The sequence below is a fragment of the Aythya ferina genome, assembly GCF_964211825.1.
Source record: "Aythya ferina genome assembly, chromosome: 13".
NCBI lineage: Eukaryota > Metazoa > Chordata > Aves > Anseriformes > Anatidae > Aythya > Aythya ferina.
This window is the reverse complement of record NC_140311.1, coordinates 17,485,975-17,505,307: the sequence shown is the minus strand read 5'-3', so window position 1 is coordinate 17,505,307 and position 19,333 is coordinate 17,485,975. Positions and strand designations below refer to the sequence as shown.

The 19,333-nt window shown below is 45.5% G+C and overlaps 3 protein-coding genes across 3 annotated transcripts in view; 1 reads left to right on the top strand and 2 right to left on the bottom strand.

The window, feature by feature from the left end:
- DCX (doublecortin) overlaps window positions 1-19,333 on the bottom strand; it is a 119,719-nt gene that overhangs the window by 99,079 nt on the left and 1,307 nt on the right. The gene's annotated exons all lie outside the window — the stretch shown is intronic.
- The window catches only part of LOC311444150 (uncharacterized protein), a 30,902-nt gene continuing 15,377 nt past the window's right edge, over window positions 3,809-19,333 (bottom strand). The window contains exon 3 of the mRNA XM_084535102.1: window positions 3,809-5,148. Coding sequence (XP_084391228.1) covers window positions 4,815-5,148 — 334 coding nt within the window. The 3' untranslated portion in view covers window positions 3,809-4,814. The remainder of the gene's footprint in view (window positions 5,149-19,333) is intronic.
- SERTM2 (serine rich and transmembrane domain containing 2) lies at window positions 12,260-18,566 on the top strand. Its single transcript, XM_084535104.1, has 2 exons — window positions 12,260-12,684; window positions 17,564-18,566. Exon 2 carries the CDS (start codon window positions 18,049-18,051, stop codon window positions 18,325-18,327), a length of 279 nt encoding a protein of 92 aa, XP_084391230.1. The 5' UTR covers window positions 12,260-12,684; window positions 17,564-18,048; the 3' UTR covers window positions 18,328-18,566.

Genomic DNA, 19,333 nt, shown 5'->3' with positions numbered 1-19,333 from the left:
GATCAGGCTGGGGTAAGTGAAATGCTGCTGTTGCTGCTTGAATGAATGGCACTGGAATTTTTCTGTTCGTGTACACTCTCTCTTCAGTTGCTTCTCTGTAGTTCTTTCAGACAGGTTAGCATGTTCCCTGTGCAAGGAGCTCACCCTCTTTCTCAGATGAATTATCCAAAGTGCCTCAGACACTTCAACATTTCTTGTCAGACGCACAAAACAAGTCTTACCTCAGATGGCAGTGAATCCGATGTGCCCTGACGGTAACAAGCAGGGCAACAAAGAGAATCATTAGATGTCAGTAGAGTTGAGAAAGACCTCAGTGTCCCACTACCAGAAAAAATAGGATGCGTCTCCAAAAGTGGCAGTCCTGACTGCTGCGTGCTGGAATGTGTGAATGTAGAGCCAGATGTGCCAAGTTTTATTAACATAGGTTTCCTTTGAAAGGAGTAATTCTCTTTCAGACCTTACAATTAGGTCTGAGACTCTGCTTTTCTGTGACAAAGAGCAGTAACGAAAGATGGGAATATGTTCACCCAACTCACTGCTGGGCAGACACACAACCAGATGCAGAGAAAAGGTGTAAATCTAATTAGGGGACTTGTAGGATTGCATCTGTCCCTTCTGGCATGTTTTTTTCCACCTGCTTTTCCTTACTGACAGTTGAATGCTTGGAATATCCACTGCTTACCTGAACATACAGTGGGTGAGAAAGTTGGGTGTGAATTGACCGGTGCAAGGAAGCTTGAAGGAGCTGCAGCCCACCACCACAGATGGTGACTTTCCAGAATGTCCTTGGGGTTATACCTGGAACAGAGATGTGAATTCCTGGATGTCATTTGGGGCCAGCAAGAGTGAATCAGACAGTAATTTTCTGCACTGTCCCCAGTTAATTCTGTACTGTGGTTTAAAACAGCTGGGGGGCAGGCTAAAGCTTCTTGTTTGGTTAGTTGGTTTGTTTTTTTGACCAAGAAAAGGTACATTCATTTTGGTAAGAGTGGCCATTTCTTTTCAGTCTGGTATGGCCTGGAGCTTTCCTACAGTCCCTAGGAAACAGAGGAGAGCTCATGCTGGGCCTTGGTAAGAGAAGCCACAAGAATCAGATACTTGCGACCAACAATAATGTTCTGCAGAGGAGCTAAGGGTGGCTGAGGTTTTGCTGTGGCACTGAGTGATAAACATTTGCTAACCCTGCTAATGAGATATGCAGACACTTAGTCAATCTTGGAATTCAGGAGCAGTTGGCTGATACCCAACCAACCAAAAAAGCAGATGCTAAAACCTTGTTTAATATTCTGCTGACAGTGCTGTGAAGGTTACATGTGAATAAATGGGAAACAGCTGCCCACTGCTGCATTTCCACTGCAGTGCTGTCCAATATGACCCACTCGCTGAAATATGAACATTGCGGTGAATTGGCTCTGCTCCCATGAACTTTGTGTGAGCCTGAGGTGGGCTGGGGGTGGGGAATGATGGCTTGGAAAGAAGAAGGATGGACAATGCACAGCTTTCTGTACGGTGATATAAGGAAAAAGAAAGAAATCTAAGCGGGGCAGGAGTGGGGGCTGCGGATTGCAGACACAAATGGTGCTAAAGTAAGAAGGGGTAGCTCAGACTTGAGGAACTGACCAAATTGTAGACCAGCTCCCTTCCGTCCTTGTAAAAGCATTTATCTTGACTGCCAGCAGGTTTTGAACGAGGCTTCTCCAGCGTCACAAGCACGAGCTGCTATACTGTAAGCTACAAAGCCTGTGAGCCATGGCTAACAGGCCAAACTCTGCTCCGTGCGGAGCGACCAGAACTTGTCAGTGGGCTACACCAGCCCACACCTGGCTGCAGGCTCAGTGCTTTGGCAGTGCTAACATCCAACACTGATACGGTGAATTCCTGCAGGTCTGCCACCTGATGATGTTTGGCAGGGTAACGCAACCCCCAGGACACAGCACCTTTGGGTGCTGCAAGCTGTCTGCTAGCGTCCAGAACTCTGCAACTCAGCTTTGGCAGTCATGGAACCAGGAGTGCATCAAGCATTGGTGGCTGGGCTAATGGTCAAAGAACCAGTCCCTGTGCTGACGTCAGCCTAGCTGTGCAGGGGATGCACAAAGCTTAGCTCCAGCCCCTGGGGGTGATGTTAAAGTGCAGCAAAGTTCCCTTTGGTGCTCAGGACTGCACTCTCAGTGTGCAGGCCAGGAGCTAGCTGCAGTGCGAGGGATGAAGTCAGCAGCATCACATTCACAAACAGCTCCTTCAAGAAGCCCAGTTCTGGGAACCGAGCACAGAGATGGTGGAAAAGTGCCCAGCTGAGGAAACCGAGGCTCTGCCAAGGAGTGACCGTGGTGCAGCCCAGCAAAGCATTGCTATCACAAGCTTTGGTCATCAATACAGAGGCTTTGAATCTGACCGATACTTGAATGACCTCTTCAGTTATCCAGCTGATTAACTCAGTCATTTGCCCTAGGCGAGGCAGAGCACTCACTGCAGTCTGGTGGGGTCCACATAAAGAGATGTCTACAGAGTGGCGTAAAAAAATCTTATAGCTGTTGATTTTGGGGCTGCTCCAAGATCATGGAAGTTGAGATTTCCTCATTTTAAAGCAGTGGACCTCAGAGGTCTAATCTCTTACACTGTAATTTCATTTAAGTGCACACATTTATTCCCAGGACAATCTTAGCAGGACTGACCCCTGCTAGAGTCCCAGCACATCACACCCACTGTACATGCTCCTGTTACAGCCTGGGACCAGCAGCTTGTTGAATTATTCCTACATTTACTCTTTTCCTTAATTGTTTTGAACTTGTTATTAGAAGAGTTGAAGCAGGAAGAAATATTAATGATAAATTGTATGGAGAAGCAGATAGTGTGCCTTCTATTGCACAAGCCTCAAACCCTAGAAAGTGGATACAGGGATTCTGTTGGCATTAGCAGGTAAAGTAGCAAAAGGCTCTCTCTTCAAGAAGTAGAAATGAAGCATTGACACAATATTTCCTACAGCTGTTGTCAGGGGAAGGGTTTAATACCTTTGTGTCTCCAGTGGGAGTCATGCAGATGTATGGAGAATGGATGTATGAATTTTCAAGTCCTTTAAAGTAAATACATGGAATAGCTATTGAAATAATAAGAGGGACCTGCCAGAGAAAAGGCTCATTTTCAGCAGTAGCATGGCATCCAGAAGGTCTCTCTTTTCAGTCTTCTCCCCTGTGCAATGCACATCTTCTTCAGCCACTGATGCCCAGCAAGGAGGTTTCCTACAGCTGCCCACGACAAGAAGCCTCTTCAAGAGCATCACCTGAGTGCAGTACAAGATCTGCAAATGGTCAGCGTTTGGAGCTGATGTCTGGGCACTACAGAAGCCTGGGTTTTAAGAGGCTGAGAGAGGCTGGGAATGTGGATTTGGGGCATGGATAACACCTCCTGCTTTCAGCAGGAACTGAGAGGTTGTGTGGAGTGGTGGGCATGAGAGGCTTGCGATGAGAAGAACCAGACAACCAAGCAGTGCACTTCATGTGTGCCATGTGGGAGAACAATGTGGGGAATTTTTCTGGGTAGAGCTGTTTGTCTGTATCAGAACTATGTCCTCATCTATGAACAGCGAAGCAATAAAGCAACTTTTGTTGATAACATGCTAAAAATAAAGAGGGAGATCAGTCTTCTGTTAAAATGGAAGGAAGTTCAAAAAGGTCTTTGTCCAGTCTCCTCACAGAACAGTGGCTTCCCAGACAGCTTGATCCTGGAGACAGTAGGGAAATGTATTTTGTGGCACCCAGGCTGGGAGGGGAACCAAAGCTGGCTATTAATAATCAGGCAGATTAGTTAAGCACACGGTCACACAGCAACATTTATTCTTTGTTTCACCAAAAACGAACAGTAATTAAGTGGAACTGGCCGGTGAGCTTGTTCTGTTACTGACCCAGAGGCTGGGGAAGAGGGAACTTGTGACTGCTATCAGACAGGCATTAAATGGAAACACCCCTGGCTGTACCATTAATACACAGCAACAGCCGTCACAGCTCAGACTGAGTCTGTCTCAGCTGACATCCTGTCTCCAGTGTTGTTGGAAAGGAGTACATGCTAAAAGCTGTCGTATGAGGAGGCCTCCAGTGAAACAGTGAGAACAAACACAGTCACACTCTGCGGTTGTTCTTCGTTTGGCTTCATGCTGCCTTCTCTGCTCCTCTTTGGTACTCTGAGAGATTTAACTTTGGAACTAGGGCTCGAGATCCACCTCTAAGCAGAAATCACTGGTGATGTTAGGTTCCTACTGTTGTACCTAAGCTGGCAAACAATAGTGTATTGTCTTTTCATCCAACGAATCACAGATTTCAAAATTGTTTGTGCCATAACTCTTTCCCTGCTCCGTCAGTGTCGTAGCATAAATTGGGATATGGTTGCACAGGGGCAGAGCAATGCATGGGGTCTATGCCCCAGCACAGAGCTCTGAGGCTCTTTGGCCATAAGCAGCAGATGTTAGGGTACAGGTGCTTTGAGGCAGAGGCAGGAGCACGACTTGGGGACTTGAGGCCAGAGAAGGGATGCTGCTATTGGGAAGGGTCACTCCTGGGAAGTGGATTAAAAATAAATACCTGAATGGCTGTTTTATGAAGCAAAGGAGTACAATACAGTAAAGGAGTAAAGCCCCCGCTCTGATGACCTTGACTGTTTTCCACGATAAGCACCAAGGGGCTCCTGTGCCCACCTGCAGCTAAATCTGCATGTAATTGAGGCCTTATTCCCAGACTGATTTGCGATGTTGAAATTTGCCCCAGGATACACATCATATCCCTCTGCAGCAGAATCCTCAGCACACAGAGGCTGTCAGGAACATCTTATTGTAAGCTGAATTTTCCTGTGTTGTAGGGGTAGCCACAGGCAGAGACAATGGGGAGGAGCAGCACAGATACCACACACTTTTTCAGACCCATGGTCCAGTTCATCAAGTCCCGTGCTTGAGCAAGGCCAGATTGCGTGTCTCCAGACGAAGGTGTCAGAAGCTCTGAAGCAGACGTATGTGAGATAATCTGAACTCCTGGAAGATTTACTCCAATGCGCTTTAATCCAATGCTATGCAGCAAGGACTTTTTTTTATCATTTGAAGAATTTTTTAGCTTGGTAACTCTGCTAACTCTTGGCAGTGGGTGAGGATTTCTTTGCTGTGCTTTCCTGCATAGAACAGATTATTTGAACAGTTTATTCAAAACTGCAGTGAAAAATGGTGGCAGAGCAGAGATGGCAGTGTTTGCATCTACTACTGTTTTTCACTCTCTTGCTGCAAAGATTTCAACCATGTTTCCTCCAGACGGGTTTAGAAAGAGTTCATCCAGCCCTGGATGGAAATACTGATATCTGAAATGTTGAAGTGTGTGGGTGGGCAAAGTCCTCTTAGCTGCATATTTTGCAAATGAGAACTGAGAAAAGGGATTTTCTTCTTTAAGACTGGAACTAAAACAAACAAACCAAAGAAATAAAAAATGATGTAATGGGGTCATCACAAAATTGTTTTCCTTTCAGTATAAACTGTCATAATTATTATTTAATGATTGCAATTGAAGAATGGTCCCCCTGAATATAGGCATAAGCCCATCTGTTAACTGTGAATCATGCAAATAATGTGACATCCAAGACTTCAGGGAAGGGTTTAACTGTTTTGCAGCTAGCATTCCCAGTACTCTACCCCTGTACATTCAGCTTTACGGTCTGCCTGGGAGGACTTGGTTGGGATTCAGGTAGTATCTGTTCATGCTTTAAAGATTATGAAAGTAATGCCTCATGGGCCCCTGCCAAGAGTGAGTTAGTGAATACCTGAGTGCTAGCTCTGGGCCCAGACCAAAATACCACCCTGCATAACAACGACCTCCAGCTTTAGGAAAGTTCTGCTCAGGATGAGCCCTGAAGAAAAAGCTTCTTACTGATCAGCTTCGTAATCACGGTGCTGCCTGGCAAGTTCAGGGGGTATCTTGAGCCGTAACAGGAGGAAAGGCACATGTTTTAACATGTGTGACTGTGTCTAAGACTCTCCTCGGCATCATCTGTGCTGTGAAGCACCTTTCAGGGAATCACATCTAAGCCTCAATGCTGCAAGCTATTCCTGCAGGCAGAAATCTTTGTGAGGCCCACAGGAGTCAAAGGGTTCTCTGCACAGAGAGGCCCAGCTCTGGGTGGGCTCAGATGGGCTTTGTGGCGACAGCACGTCCAGTACCTTGTAAGTGACTCACCCACTTGCCTGTAGACCCTTGTTAAGTGGCACTGAAGGCAGTGCTAAACTGTCCACAGCCAGAGCATGGAGCCAGGCTGTGAAGAAATGTGGGAATAAAAAATGAACAAGCAGATTTTCAGGCTCCATCAAGAATATCCCGAGTTTCAGGAGAACCAGGCAGAGCACCAAAGCACAAAATGTGCACATTTCATGCGTGCACACAGTTCAGCTGTTGGTTTTGATACTGAGGTCCATGCTGAATCTCCCCTGAGGAAACAGCCGTGCTATGCAGGAAAGAACAAAATTCTGTTCTCAGCAAAAGCTGAACTGTCCACATGTGTTATTTGTCCATCACGCAGAGAAACAACTTAGTCTCCTTGTTATCTTGTCAATAAAATAAGGCCCAGTTATTAGCAATTACTATGCATTGTCATCAATCGTGCTAAAATCATCCGGTAAGCAGTGCAGATGGGCTGTAAGACAAGTTTGATTCTTAGTGCTAAAACAAGTGTCTGCTTTAAGTGACTAAAACGGAGTAGCTCACCACCATGTGAGCACCTCTCAGGTTGTCTCTTAGCAACTGGCCAGCCAAAAACTGATGATCAGCACATCTGAAAGCTTCTCCAGACTTACCTGAAGCTCCTGGGTCTTGGAATTGTGCTGAACTCCCTAAAAATAGGCATTGCTGCAAGAGCTGTCCTACTTACAAGAAAATAATCATAATATTCTAGACCATGGGCTGGAGAGCAGGCTCTGTTTTAAGTTCTATCCCTAACTCAGTGCTCAACTGATTTTTGTGAGGGTCCACAAGGATGTGTGGGGGACCTTGGTGGAGGGTTGCTGCATTGTACTTTAAGCCTGGATCCAGGTGGAAGCTGCTTTTTAGATAAACCTCCCTGCCAGGGGTCTCTACATGAGCCCCCGCTCTGCCACCTGGCCCTACCTGAGCTAGATCTCAGCAACTTAACTAGAGCACTGCAAGTCTCTTCTGTGAGTGGTGTTTAACCATTTGGGGGATCTGCAACGACCTTCTTCACGAGCTCACTCATGAAAATAAAGCTTAGGACTGCTTCAGACAGAATTCTCTGCAGGACAATGTAGCTGTTCACTGACAACAGTAAGGCAAATCAGAAGTGTTCCTAAAAATTAGCAGGAACTTCAGACCAGGCTGAATTTCTTCAGTTATCTGTGGGAGAATGAGTTTTTATAAATAAATGAAAGCATTGCAGAAATTTTGAAGTTCCAAACAAAGCCAAATTGTCAAAATAGCCCAAAGCCTTTCAAAACAACACAACTCTTTCAGTCCAAACACAGAAGCATTTTGAGGCACACTGCACTGGACAAAACAAGATTGCGTGGGAATGCAGAGGGGGAAAGGCAGCCAGCCCTGCTGAAGCAGTGGGCTCGTGACCGCGTGCATTTGCGTAGCACTTTGTATTGACAGATTGGTTGTGGGGGAGTGGTAGTAACGATTCTCCCTTCTGCTGAAATAGAAATGATGCAGAGACAAGTCAGTGTATTTGCTTGGGACCCTTAGTGGCCTAAGCAAGAAACAAGCTCCAGGAAACTTCCTTTGCTGGTTTCCATCCAATGGACTATAGATATTCTCCTGTAAAGCTGATGGCAGCTAGACCTATTTCATGCAAATCTGAATGAGCAATAAATATCTATAAGTCCAAACATGCACTAGACTGCAGTTCTAAAAGCTACTGAAACATGACATTATTTTTTTATTTTTTTTTTAATGTTTTCCACATGCCTGTTTGTGGTATAGATCATCTGCTGTGGCTCTAAAAACAAAACACATTCAAATAAAAACAGCAGATTCCACTCCGCCAAGACAAACAGCACCAAGTGCTGTTGCTTGTTTCAGTATCTCCTCCAAGAGGGTAAGTATTTTCTACCCTCTTGTTTCTAGCATTTGTACGGGTCTAGCTGCAAACCAGGAACCGTCCCAGTCTTTGGAGGAACAACTCCCTAAGCAACCACCACAGGCAGTTCCAGTTACCTCGCTCTCCTCATGGCAGCAAGGGGCCCCCTCCTAGCACCTCTGGATGGCTGGGGCAGGGGATGAGGAAGGCAGGAAGGGTAAGAACAGGTCTTTCTCCATGTGGAAGGTCTAATAGCAGCTGGGCACCTGGGGAATTGGACTTTGTGGCTTCTGAGGTTGGAGAGGGCCTGGGCACCTGTTCTAGGAGGTATCTATCCTGTGAGTAGCTGCTCTGCAGAAAAAGCTGCTGGAAAATGGGATGCTTGGCAGTCCTCTTCAGTGCCGTCTGACTGCACCTCACCAAGGGACTGACTAACTGGGAAGTGTCTTGAAAATACAGAAGTGCTAAGTACGAGTATTACTGCCAAATGTACTGAATGCTGCTAGAAGCTCACGGTGCTGAGTTGATTGCTAAGCCACCTGGTACAGGTTTCTAGCAGTCCTCCACAGGGTGAAATGGGTGAACTTCCCCGAACTTCCCCTTGAAGCTAATGAAAGTCCTGGCAAGCCAAGCTGCCTCGGGCCAGCACAACAGCTCTGTCAGCCAAACTCGCCTCCAGGCAGGGATTAATCATGTGGGCAGAGGAGAGAAGTTGTTTTAACAGGAGAAAAGGTAAGGATGCTAATAAATAGGTAACCGGTGAGCTGGTATTAACTGTGACCTCTATACAAGAGGTGGAAAGCGTGTCCAATCACACAATGTATTTCGGACTCAGCTCTGAGCTCAGTCTGCTCTAATTTAACACACTTTCTGCCCCTAATACTACAAACTCAGACACAGTTTCTGTTTTCTCTGTCATCTTTGACGTGTGCACGGGCACCTACCAAATCATGGCTCTTTCTAGGGTTCAATAAACATGATTTTCATCAGCAAAAGAGCCCTGTGCTTGGCCCTGGCCCTCCCCCACACAAACAGACACGAATGATGGAAGATCTTTGCAGCTGAGGACTTGAATAAACCACTCTGGGATGTGTCTGCTGCAAAAGCAACGTGGGGGAGAGGAAAGCCCAGCTCTCTCCATTCACTGCAGCTGCACTGAAATAAATGTTTAAAGACCCAAAGTATACTTTAGTTTGTTCACAGGATTCATGAATTTGGATAACAGAAGAATCCCTAAAGAAACATACAGATTATAGCCACTAACAATCATTCCGATATCTTACTTGCTCCTTGTTAAAACCAAATTTCACTCGAGGATTGCTGTGGGACTATTATGAGAAAGATGTGTAAAATGAGCAGATGCAAAGCTTGGTGCACAGGTCAAATAATTCAAAGGAAGGAGCCTAATGAGCTCTCTACTCTTCAGCCCCCAATTCTTAACGACTGCTTGAAAAATTATGTTCACTGGGTTCATATCTCTGGGTATTTCCAAGGCAATTTGTACACCTTCATTTATGTCACACAAATTTGTCGTTGACTGGCCCAAAATTTACATAGGGAGAAAGCCTTACACGCTTCTCAACAATTCAGGAATTCAGCAATCAGTCACTCAAGCATTCATCAGCTTCAGCTGGTATAAATTGTGGCATTATCTAAAATTCATCTGTCTTTATTATACCCTGCTACAAAGGAAACAAGAAATCTAAGAGTGCCCATCCAGCAAACAGCAGCTTGGTCCCACAAAAGAGAGAGATAATTTACTGCAAAATCAACAAAGGGAAAAAGAGCTGAGCGGAGAAGCTGTGTTGCATGGACAGGGAGAGAGAGGCTTTCATTTCAGGACTGCTCATTAGCATTGTATAGAAAGCTGGGTTGCAGGATTTCAACACATGCCTGCCTCTTCTGGGTCTCATAAATCATCCAGCAACATAATTCCTGGTTAAATAGAGCTCTCACTTATTTCTTCTAAAGTAAAAGGACACGTGCCCAGGGTTTGGAGGTGCTGTCAGGTAGTTTGTTTGTAAAGGAGTAATTGCACAGATTCCAAGGAAAAATGCACACAGTATTCCTTCTGATTTATCACTGTATTTTCATTCCTACGTACCTAGCAGGGAATCGTGACACAGGCTGCAATATAGGGCAATGCACGTGATATTACAACAAAGGAATTGTGAAATAAATCAGCAATCAAAGCTGCTGTATAAAGTCCTGGTTTTCAGAAGGTTCCACCCAGTGCCAAAGTGTGGAGGAATCAGGGTTTGTATAGAGACTATCTGTTATTTAGCTAAATAGTGCAACGCTGCAATAATATACTGTGCTTGTGAGCTCCAGAGACTGAAGCCCATGGAAAGATGGGTTTATAAGACACCCCTCCATCCCAGGAGGATGAAAGAGTTGAGCAGCTCTGTGTTTCATTACCCTTTGACCCCCTTCCTCAGTGTGGTCATGGGGAAGCAGAGCAGGAGAGCTATTCTGAGAGAATGAAATTCCCTTTCCCAAAGCCGTGTGGGACCCGTTTACCAGAAGGGAACCTTGCTGCCAGTGCCCCAAGCACACGCTGGGAAAAACAACCTCCAGGCACTGGCCACAAACCAGCACGGGCCCGTGGGTCAGGTTCACCCTGTGAGTGCCTCCAGCCACCCCAGCTGCTGGGGCACAAGGGACACGGAGCGTGGCTGCTCAGGCTGCGTGAAACCCGGCTGGCTGCAGCTGCAGGCAGCTCGGTGCTTTGCAGCTGCAAACCGTGGCCACCCTGCCTGCCTGCTGCTCACCTCCAGCTGGCAAAACCCAGCAGCCTGCTGCAACGCAACCCAAAGGGACATCTGTGCCCCGCGCACTGAGCCACCACGCAAAAAGCATATAAGGCAAAGGCAACCTTGTTCCCTTGGCACCCTCCTGGAATGTACACACGACAAATTATAATTTTCATTGATAGAGATTAATTTGTGTGGGAACTGGGACAGAGACAGAAAACATCCTTCCTTGTGCAGGGGGCTAAGAAATGCAGGCCAAAAGGTTTGGTAATGCGAAGGATCGGGACAGTTTGGGTTCTCACACCAACCATGGTTGCTCCTGCCTCATTTCTATGGGGCCTTCACAGAATCACAGAATTTCTAGGTTGGAAGACACCTCAAGATCATCGAGTCCAACCTCTGACCTAACGCTAACAGTCCCCACTAAACCATATCCCTAAGCTCTACATCTAAACGTCTTTTGAAGACTTCCAGGGATGGTGACTCCACCACTTCCTGGGCAGCCTGTTCCAGTGCCTCACAACCCTTTCAGTGAAGAAGTTCTTCCTAACATCTAGCCTAAAACTCCCCTGGCTCAACTTAAGCCCATTCCCCCTCGTCCTGTCACCAGGCACGTGGGAGAACAGGCCAACCCCCACCTCGCTACAGCCTCCCTTGAGGTACCTGCAGAGAGCGATAAGGTCGCCCCGAGCCTCCTCTTCCCCAGGCTGAACAAGCCCAGCTCCCTCAGCCGCTCCTCGTAGGACTTGTTCTCCAGGCCCCTCACCAGCTTCGTTGCCCTTCTCTGGACTCGCTCGAGCACCTCCATGTCCTTCTTGTAGCGAGGGGCCCAAAACTGAACACAGTACTCGAGGTGCAGCCTCACCAGAGCCGAGTACAGGGGGACGATCACCTCCCTAGCCCTGCTGGCCACACTGCCTAACTTGAAGGTAGATTGTGCTTCATGCATTCATAAGTTGCATAAAACCATTTTTATCCACAATACAGCAAAGCGGGGGTTATGTTTACTCACAGAGTCCTCAAGGGAGTTTGAAACTGCAACTGCAACTCTGCAACTAAACCAGCTGCAGAGCCCTCCCCAGACACTAAACACAAGGGCACAAATACACCAAAGGCACCAGTGCCAAAGAGCCATGCTTGGGGACTATCCTGAGGGTTCAGGTAAGAAGCAACCTGTCCATGGTACCAGACAGGAGTCCAGCTGGGAACCCTCCCCAGCTAACCCTTTCCGAGAGGCACAAAACAAAAACCTCTGCGACTTCCAGAAAATCAGAGAGAGAGAAACCGATACCCTCTCCTCCTGGCTCAGGTCTTACTCCGCAATCAGCAGGCAGCTCAGCCTTGGTTACCACTTGCAAGCACGAAAGGGTTAAGGAGAACCTTGCACAAACTTTGCTGCGAGCTGAGCTCGCAGCCTCCCTCCCTTCCCTCCTCGCTGCCGAGATGCAGCAGCGCCGGAGCTCTCCCGATCCTCTCTGCTCTGCCTGCCGCTGCTGAGGGAGGGGACTGCCTGCCGCACGCTGCCTCCATCCAGGCGGTGAAGCACACGCAGAGAAGTCTCCTTGCCCCTTCTCCCGCTGCCTGCGAAGGAAGGGCATCAGCACTGGGGCTGTTGGGTCAGTCAGTTGCCATCTCAAGACCTGGAGTAAGAGCCACCCCTGCCAGCAAACCATGTGAATTCAAGAGCAGAGAAGAAAGTGCGTTTGGCACGCCTGTTGCTAAAAAGGCAATATCCTGACTCCAGCCGTAAGACAACAAACCTTTCCTGCATAAATCCCACTACCTGGGCGGAGATGTTCCTAGATAAATCACCAGCAAGCTCATGGTCTGAAACAGCTGCTCTAGTGCCTAGTCCCAACACCCCTGCCTGCTCTGAAAGGTAACTATGCTTTATTCTGTTCTCTTCCTATGCACGCTCACAGCTGAGACCCTGACATCCTACCTTGCACTTCAGCATGAGAACAAAAAACACCGCCCGCCACTGGAAGAAGAGACACTCTTTCCTCTCCCTCAGATCCTCCCTGGAGAAAATGCAAGGCAGGAACAGAATTGATACTTTAATGCTTTGTTTGCATTTCTTCAATGCTATTTTTAATTTAAAGGTCACCTAGACATAACACACCCAGCAGTGCCTGTGTTCAGAGAGAAACCTTTCTGCACTTGTCAGCACAGAGCAGTTTAAACGAACAGCCTTGGACTAATCGTTCTCTTCTGTCCCACTTTATTCTTTGTAGTAGTTTTAGTGTTGTGTGGAAATGCAAAAGGGAACTCGGAAAAGTTGCTTGTACTTTCAAAGATGCCTTGCTAGCAAGTGACACTTAAACCGACTACAGGAGTAAAAGGAAGGGAGTAGGCGAGACGAGACATTTATTGTAGTTGCAAAATCGATTTGTGTTGTCTGCACTGTTCTGGGGAAAATCTTCCTTTCTCTCTGCTCCTCTGTGACCTATGAGGTGCAGAGGGGCCATGCAGGCTTCCTAAGAACAGGCCAGATCTTGAGAGCTCCTGATGTTCCCCAAACCCTGGTCGCTGCAGAGGGAGGATGGTAATTTCAATACCCTGAAGTTTTGGCTCACAAATTTGCTGTCTCAGTGAGACACACACTAGAGAAAACTTACTGTTGTTTTGTTTGGGGCTTCTATTTTCATTACTGTCTTTTTATTAAATGAAATACGTTGTGTGTTCTTGTTGTGGTGGTGTTGTTGTTGTTTAATCCCTGCTTAAAAATGAGAACAAACTGCTAAATAAGTGCCTGCTTGGAATCGGTCTGTATCTGCTGAGCATTACTGAGCACTAGCGGTGCTTGGCACTTGTCAGAAATGGATGTGTTGTCCAGCCAGAGAAGAATGACTAAGCCTTCATCAACAGCTTGGATCACGGGGAATTTGGGCTCTAGTTATGCTGCTCTGCTCTGTGATAAACCTCTACTTATTACCTCTGGCCATGGACTAGGGGGCTTCTCAGGGTACCCAGGGGGGTTTTGCCTCCAATATTCTGAGTCATACAAAGTTCTAATGCCAACCTGCTTTATACACGGGTTTTTCAAGGTCTTTGTGTACCCACTTACGTTCACATGCCATTGGTCTCTACGGTCTTCAAGCTTACATTCCTTACTGGGGAGTGTGCAAATTTGAATCTACTAATATCCAAAAAGATAAACTCACTGAGATAATTGGTAGACTGAAAAAGCAAAAATCTTTGGGGCTGCCTGGAGCTACTGAACTATTTCTGGAAATGATGTAGTTAATTTCACAGCTTTCAATAGCCTGAATAGTTAATTGCTCCTGATAATTCTACAGTTGAGACTACAAAAAATGAAAGCTGTGCCAACTCCCCATTGCTAATACTTTCTACTATTAATCTGCGCCCTTTATTAATAAGAGCCCAGTAGAGCTTTGTTAATTCAAGGTCTTGGTTCGTAGTTAATTATTGAACTTAAGATTAATGTCCTTAGCATTCTGCAGTCTAATGTTATGAAGTAAAGCCATTAGGCTCTCTGCTCCTTAAGGAGTGAAACCAGCTCTGGCTTTTGCTCTCAGTAGGACGGCAGATGAGATGGGCAAGGGCATTGCTCTGCACTTTAACTCATGCATATGTCAGATTCCAGACTGGCTGCATTTCATTATCAATAGAGAAATCATACTGTAAGAACACAGCTTTAATACGGCCAGTAACCTTCATACCCTCTAATTTCCACTTTCTGTGTAACACAAGAATAGTCCTCATGAGGGAACAATCTTCATTTAGATATGCAAAGGGGGAAAATCACAGAGTTAAGATGTATTGCTCTATAACTGAGAGCCAAAGTGCTTGACCCTCACCTTCATGTCCCCCCACTTCTGCCTCAGCACTAAACCTGCTGCTGGAGTCAATGCCGCAGACAATATAACAAGGTTGCAAGAATTTTGCAGACATGGATCCCTTACTTTTCATTTTGCTCACTGCTGGAGATCTTGAGACCAGACAAAGAGACTACAAAACCTCCACAACCCGTATCTCTGAAGGCTCAAGCACACTTACCACTTGCTCTGTCACTGGCACACTGCAGGGCAGTGTAATACAGCACCCACATGGGTGCCTGTGTCACCAAGAGGCAGGGGGCTGTGGGGGCCCACGCTGCACCTTCAGTTCACAAGCCCGGTCTCTGGGTTCAGCACAGACGTACCTCTGGGACCTGTAGACACATGGAAGGCGAGGCATCCACACAGGCACATAGGGCAGAGCCCTCATGCTTCCATTCACCCCCAAAGTACACTTCATGCTACCTCTCCACCCTAGCTGTGAATTCACTTGCACAACCAACTGCCTCCACCTTCCATTTCTTACTTTAGGAACGTGTTGCACGTCTCCTCTGATCAGCTAAAGAGATTAAAATGGCCACCAAGTTCTTAATAGCTGTATTACTAACTAATTACAACATTTTTGTGGACACCTTTCTTGCTTATAACCTAGCATTATCACAGAAAGACTTACATGATAATGTTTCTGAGTCACAGGTGACTGGTTACTTCATGTTTGGGGTTGCACATCTAGGAAAACAAACATCTTGAAAGACTAGGAATATTCCAGTGTAAACCGAATACATCTAATATACCTAAAGTATTTTATTTTAAAGCACCCAAAGTCACCTGCAGAAAGGAATCACTGAAATCTGAGGATGTTCTTATTTGGCTCAGTCTGATAGAGCTGTGGCTGGGTTATTAATTTGTTTGCCCTTTATCCTGATAACAGTTGTTTGGAGAAATCACCAGAAGACGTTTGAAGTGTGTACAGGAGGGAAACCCCAAACTAAACCCCAGTACATCCTGACTGAAGCTTTCAAACCTAAAATCCTTCCACGCTGTTCAGCAGCAAGCTGAGCCTTTTGAAACAAACCTTTCTGTGAATATTCTAGATTTGGATGGGCTGGCAATTTCTTGCCAGTAACCTCCCCTCCACAAAAAAAAAAAAAAAAAAAAATCTTTTTTTTTTTTTAAACAGTACTGTACTTGTTTTCTCTGTGTATTCTGTAAACCTTATTTTCTGGAGAAGTCTGTGGTCTGCACATAAAAAACATGCTTTGGCTTGGATTGCAGCACTTGCTGCAAACATGCAATACACATGAGTTACTTCAGTTTTTCTAGCAAAAACAGGTGTTGCTGAATATAGGCACCCTGACAACCCGACTGTTATTTGCCCAAGAGAGTTTAAGGGGAGATTTTTCAAACATAGCTAGGGGATTCTTGAAGTGCAAATCACATTGATGATGCCTGAATGCTTCTTGAAAATCAGCCTCTCATTTCCATTGCTCCCCTTTCTCATTCCAGTCCTGCATGATTCATGTCTGCTGGAGACTGCACCTGATCGATCCCGGTCAGATAGTTTAGACATCATGGCCCAGGTTGATAGACTGGAAGTATACAAGCATTGACTTTGGTAGAAGATGTGCTAAAGAGCCCTGCCTAAGCCACAGATTCTTCTTTTCCATTCCCCACTTTTTAAGGTTCCAAAAGTGTTGGGTCAGGCCCCGGAAAAATACTAAGCACCCCTTTTCTGCTGTGCTTGCTTACACCCTCCTACAGAAAGTACAGCACAAAATCCACTGCCCATGCAGAAGTCAAATCCCCAGGCAATGTTTTCCATCAGCAATTTGGCCCAGCCTAGCAAGCCTATTACCAAGCACTATTCCCTAAATTGGCCCGATATTCCCTAAATAGGATTGTTGTCCTCTCAAATGTTTTGATACTCAAGAAGGTAAGTTGGGAGGTAAAAACAGAGTAGACAGCTCCCAGCATCCCTCCTCCAAAAGCTCAACACAACAGATGTTTCCCCATCACATGAACCAAAGTTGGTCTGTCTTGCTTGTAATGAAAGCCTGAAAATCAGCTCCCTGATGACTCAGGCCTCCAGATTTCAACCACCTCCCTCTGAAGAACAGCAAGACATTGGTGCATGGGGAGAACTGAACCAAGCTTTGTCAATAAAACATCTATATTTTAGAAACTGAGGGCCCATCAAAGTAAAAAATGGTTTGCAGCAATATGTCTTTTGGGTGAAATAAAAGCATCTGAGCTTTTGTCGTTTTGACCTAAGGTCTCATTTTAATCTGACTGCCACAATATGCTACCACATTAATATTAATCTATTTATATCTCACGTAGGTGTGTACACAGTGAGCATTACAAATGACTGCATCACGTTGTTTCAGTGCTATCATTTTTGCTTCAGCTAAGAATAAAGTTCTGGTCTTATCAAAGCAGAACACGATGCTTTTTGTTTACAGTGAAATTTCAGCATTTAGGTTTTCTCTTCCCAGCTGGAAGAAAACACAGTGCTGACAAAATAAGATTTCTGTTATGTTCTGCTGCCAGGGGTGACTGAAGTGTTGTGTCCTGGGGCAGGGATGCCTCAGTGAGCCACGGAGGGCTCTGGCTGCCTGCTGAGTGCACCCTGGAACAGAAACAGGGGTCCTGTTAAGTAGTAAGAAACACACGGTGGAGGACTCTGGATAGATTCATGTCTTCCCTTCTTCTCTGACATTTAATTCCATAGACTGTAGGGCCTCTTTTTGCCCATGAGTAAGAAGTAAGTATTACCAGAGGATATTTTAACATTTAAATTTGCATGGTCTTTCTCTAAAATTAAAGGCTGAGTGCTTCTGGGTGGCTCACAGGAGCGTAACATGGGATTTAACTCCTTTCTTACCCAAAGACAGCACATATAGGCTAGGCTATTTTGGTACATAGTTTCATTTCTCTCTCTCTGCTTCTTCCTTCTAGAAAGACAACTTGTTGACTATTCCTAAGGAGAAGCTCAAAACTATGTATTTTAAGCAAGTGTCAGTAACCTAAAGTGGATGAGGAGAGAAAAGATTGCAACCTTCCTCGGCTCATACAGGGGTAAACCACCTGCTGTGGGAGAAGCTGCAGAAAGCTCACTCTGGAGATGACCTACTGAAAGAAGGACCCGAGCATTTTCAGGACAAAAGAGAAGCTTGGTGGCAGTGTAAAACACAAGTTTTGTGCCTGTTATCATTGTAAGAGCATCTTGAAAAATGATTTACAGAGCCCCGTCTCATGCAGTCTGCTTAACTCTGTGAAACAGTTGTGAGACCAAGAAGATGGAGCATTCCTTGCTGAATTCTACTGAGAAGACGTCCTGCCATCTGTTCTAAGTTTCCTCTCTTGACCTGCTTTTAGTCTGGTGAGGTAAGACATGAAATTTGACAATAAATAGGAAAATGGACCAAAGCTGACAGAGAGCGATGACTGAGATTTATTTCAAATTCCGTGGAAACCTGACTGGCCGTGTCCACTTTCCAACTCTGGCTACAGAAGTAGACACAACAGCAGATAAATACTCCAGCCTGTACATTTACGTGGGGTTGTTCTTAACACTTCTGGCTATCCTTCTCATTTTGCTTTTCACCATGCTTTTGCGCCTAAAGCACGTTGTTTCTCCCATCACCACATCTCCAGAGAGCACTGAGAATGCTCAGCAGTTCACAGATGTGGAAATGCGCAGCAGGATTCCTACAACTTAGAGACCCCAATGCAAAGAAGGCTCTGTGTTTGTGAAGCATATTTTGTTCAGCACAATTGGGGTGGAAAGAATCTCTATGTGCCTGTTGAGCCCTACAACTTATTGCACAACCATCAACAGCAGCATAGAGCAGCTGGTGAGTGTCATGCAACTCAGACACTGACTGGCTGGGACACGCTGGCTGTTGACACTACAGGCAACATGTGTGCAACACCCTCAATAAAATTTACATTATGGAAACCTACTGCTGTCAACAGACTCATATCTCTCCAAAAGTCCTTGCAGAAAATGGCAAAAGTCACAAGAATGACAGCAAATATATATATATACAAATAGAAAACAGAGAGATTCATACCAGAATGTGTGCTGGACCCTGTATTTGGTGACCTATCTTTCTGTCCTTAAATTCCTTGGCTGTGAAAAGAGATGACTCAAAGTTAAGTGATGTAACTGCAAAAAGCCTATTCAAATGAAGAGCACATAAAGAAATGGTCAGTGGTTCAGAAATTCTCAGACATTTCTCCCATTCAGGAAGGAAAACCTTAAACTGCTTAACTGCTTTTTTTCTTCCTCTTGAATGGCAGATTTGCACAACAGAGTTTCAGAAGTATACAAATGGTTCATCACCTGCTGGATCTATTGGTTTCTGACATTAAACACCATATACTGAGCAGTTGCATCCCAGATATCAGAAAGAGATGTCGCTTTTGAAAGAAGAAAATAAAAGTAAACTTTACCAAAGGTATAAAATAAAAAGAAAGCATCACAGAAAATGAGCAGCAGGAGAGAAAAAATATTAAAAGACACCCTACCTCTCTTTTCTTGCTCTTCTTTATATTCACTGAGCTGACTACAGACACATTTGTATCTTTCAGCCTTCCCAGTATCACTCAGTAATTAAAATGCAGTGTAAAGTTTGTGAATCAAACGGGCATTGTTCTCCTAACAGACACAAATTCAGAATAACATTTCCTCTCATATTCATGTTGGGTTTTCTGTCTCAAAAC

Bases quoted from the DNA above. Each gene is read 5' to 3' on its own strand.
- SERTM2 (XM_084535104.1), top strand. From the start codon at position 18,049: ATGACTGAGATTTATTTCAAATTCCGTGGAAACCTGACTGGCCGTGTC.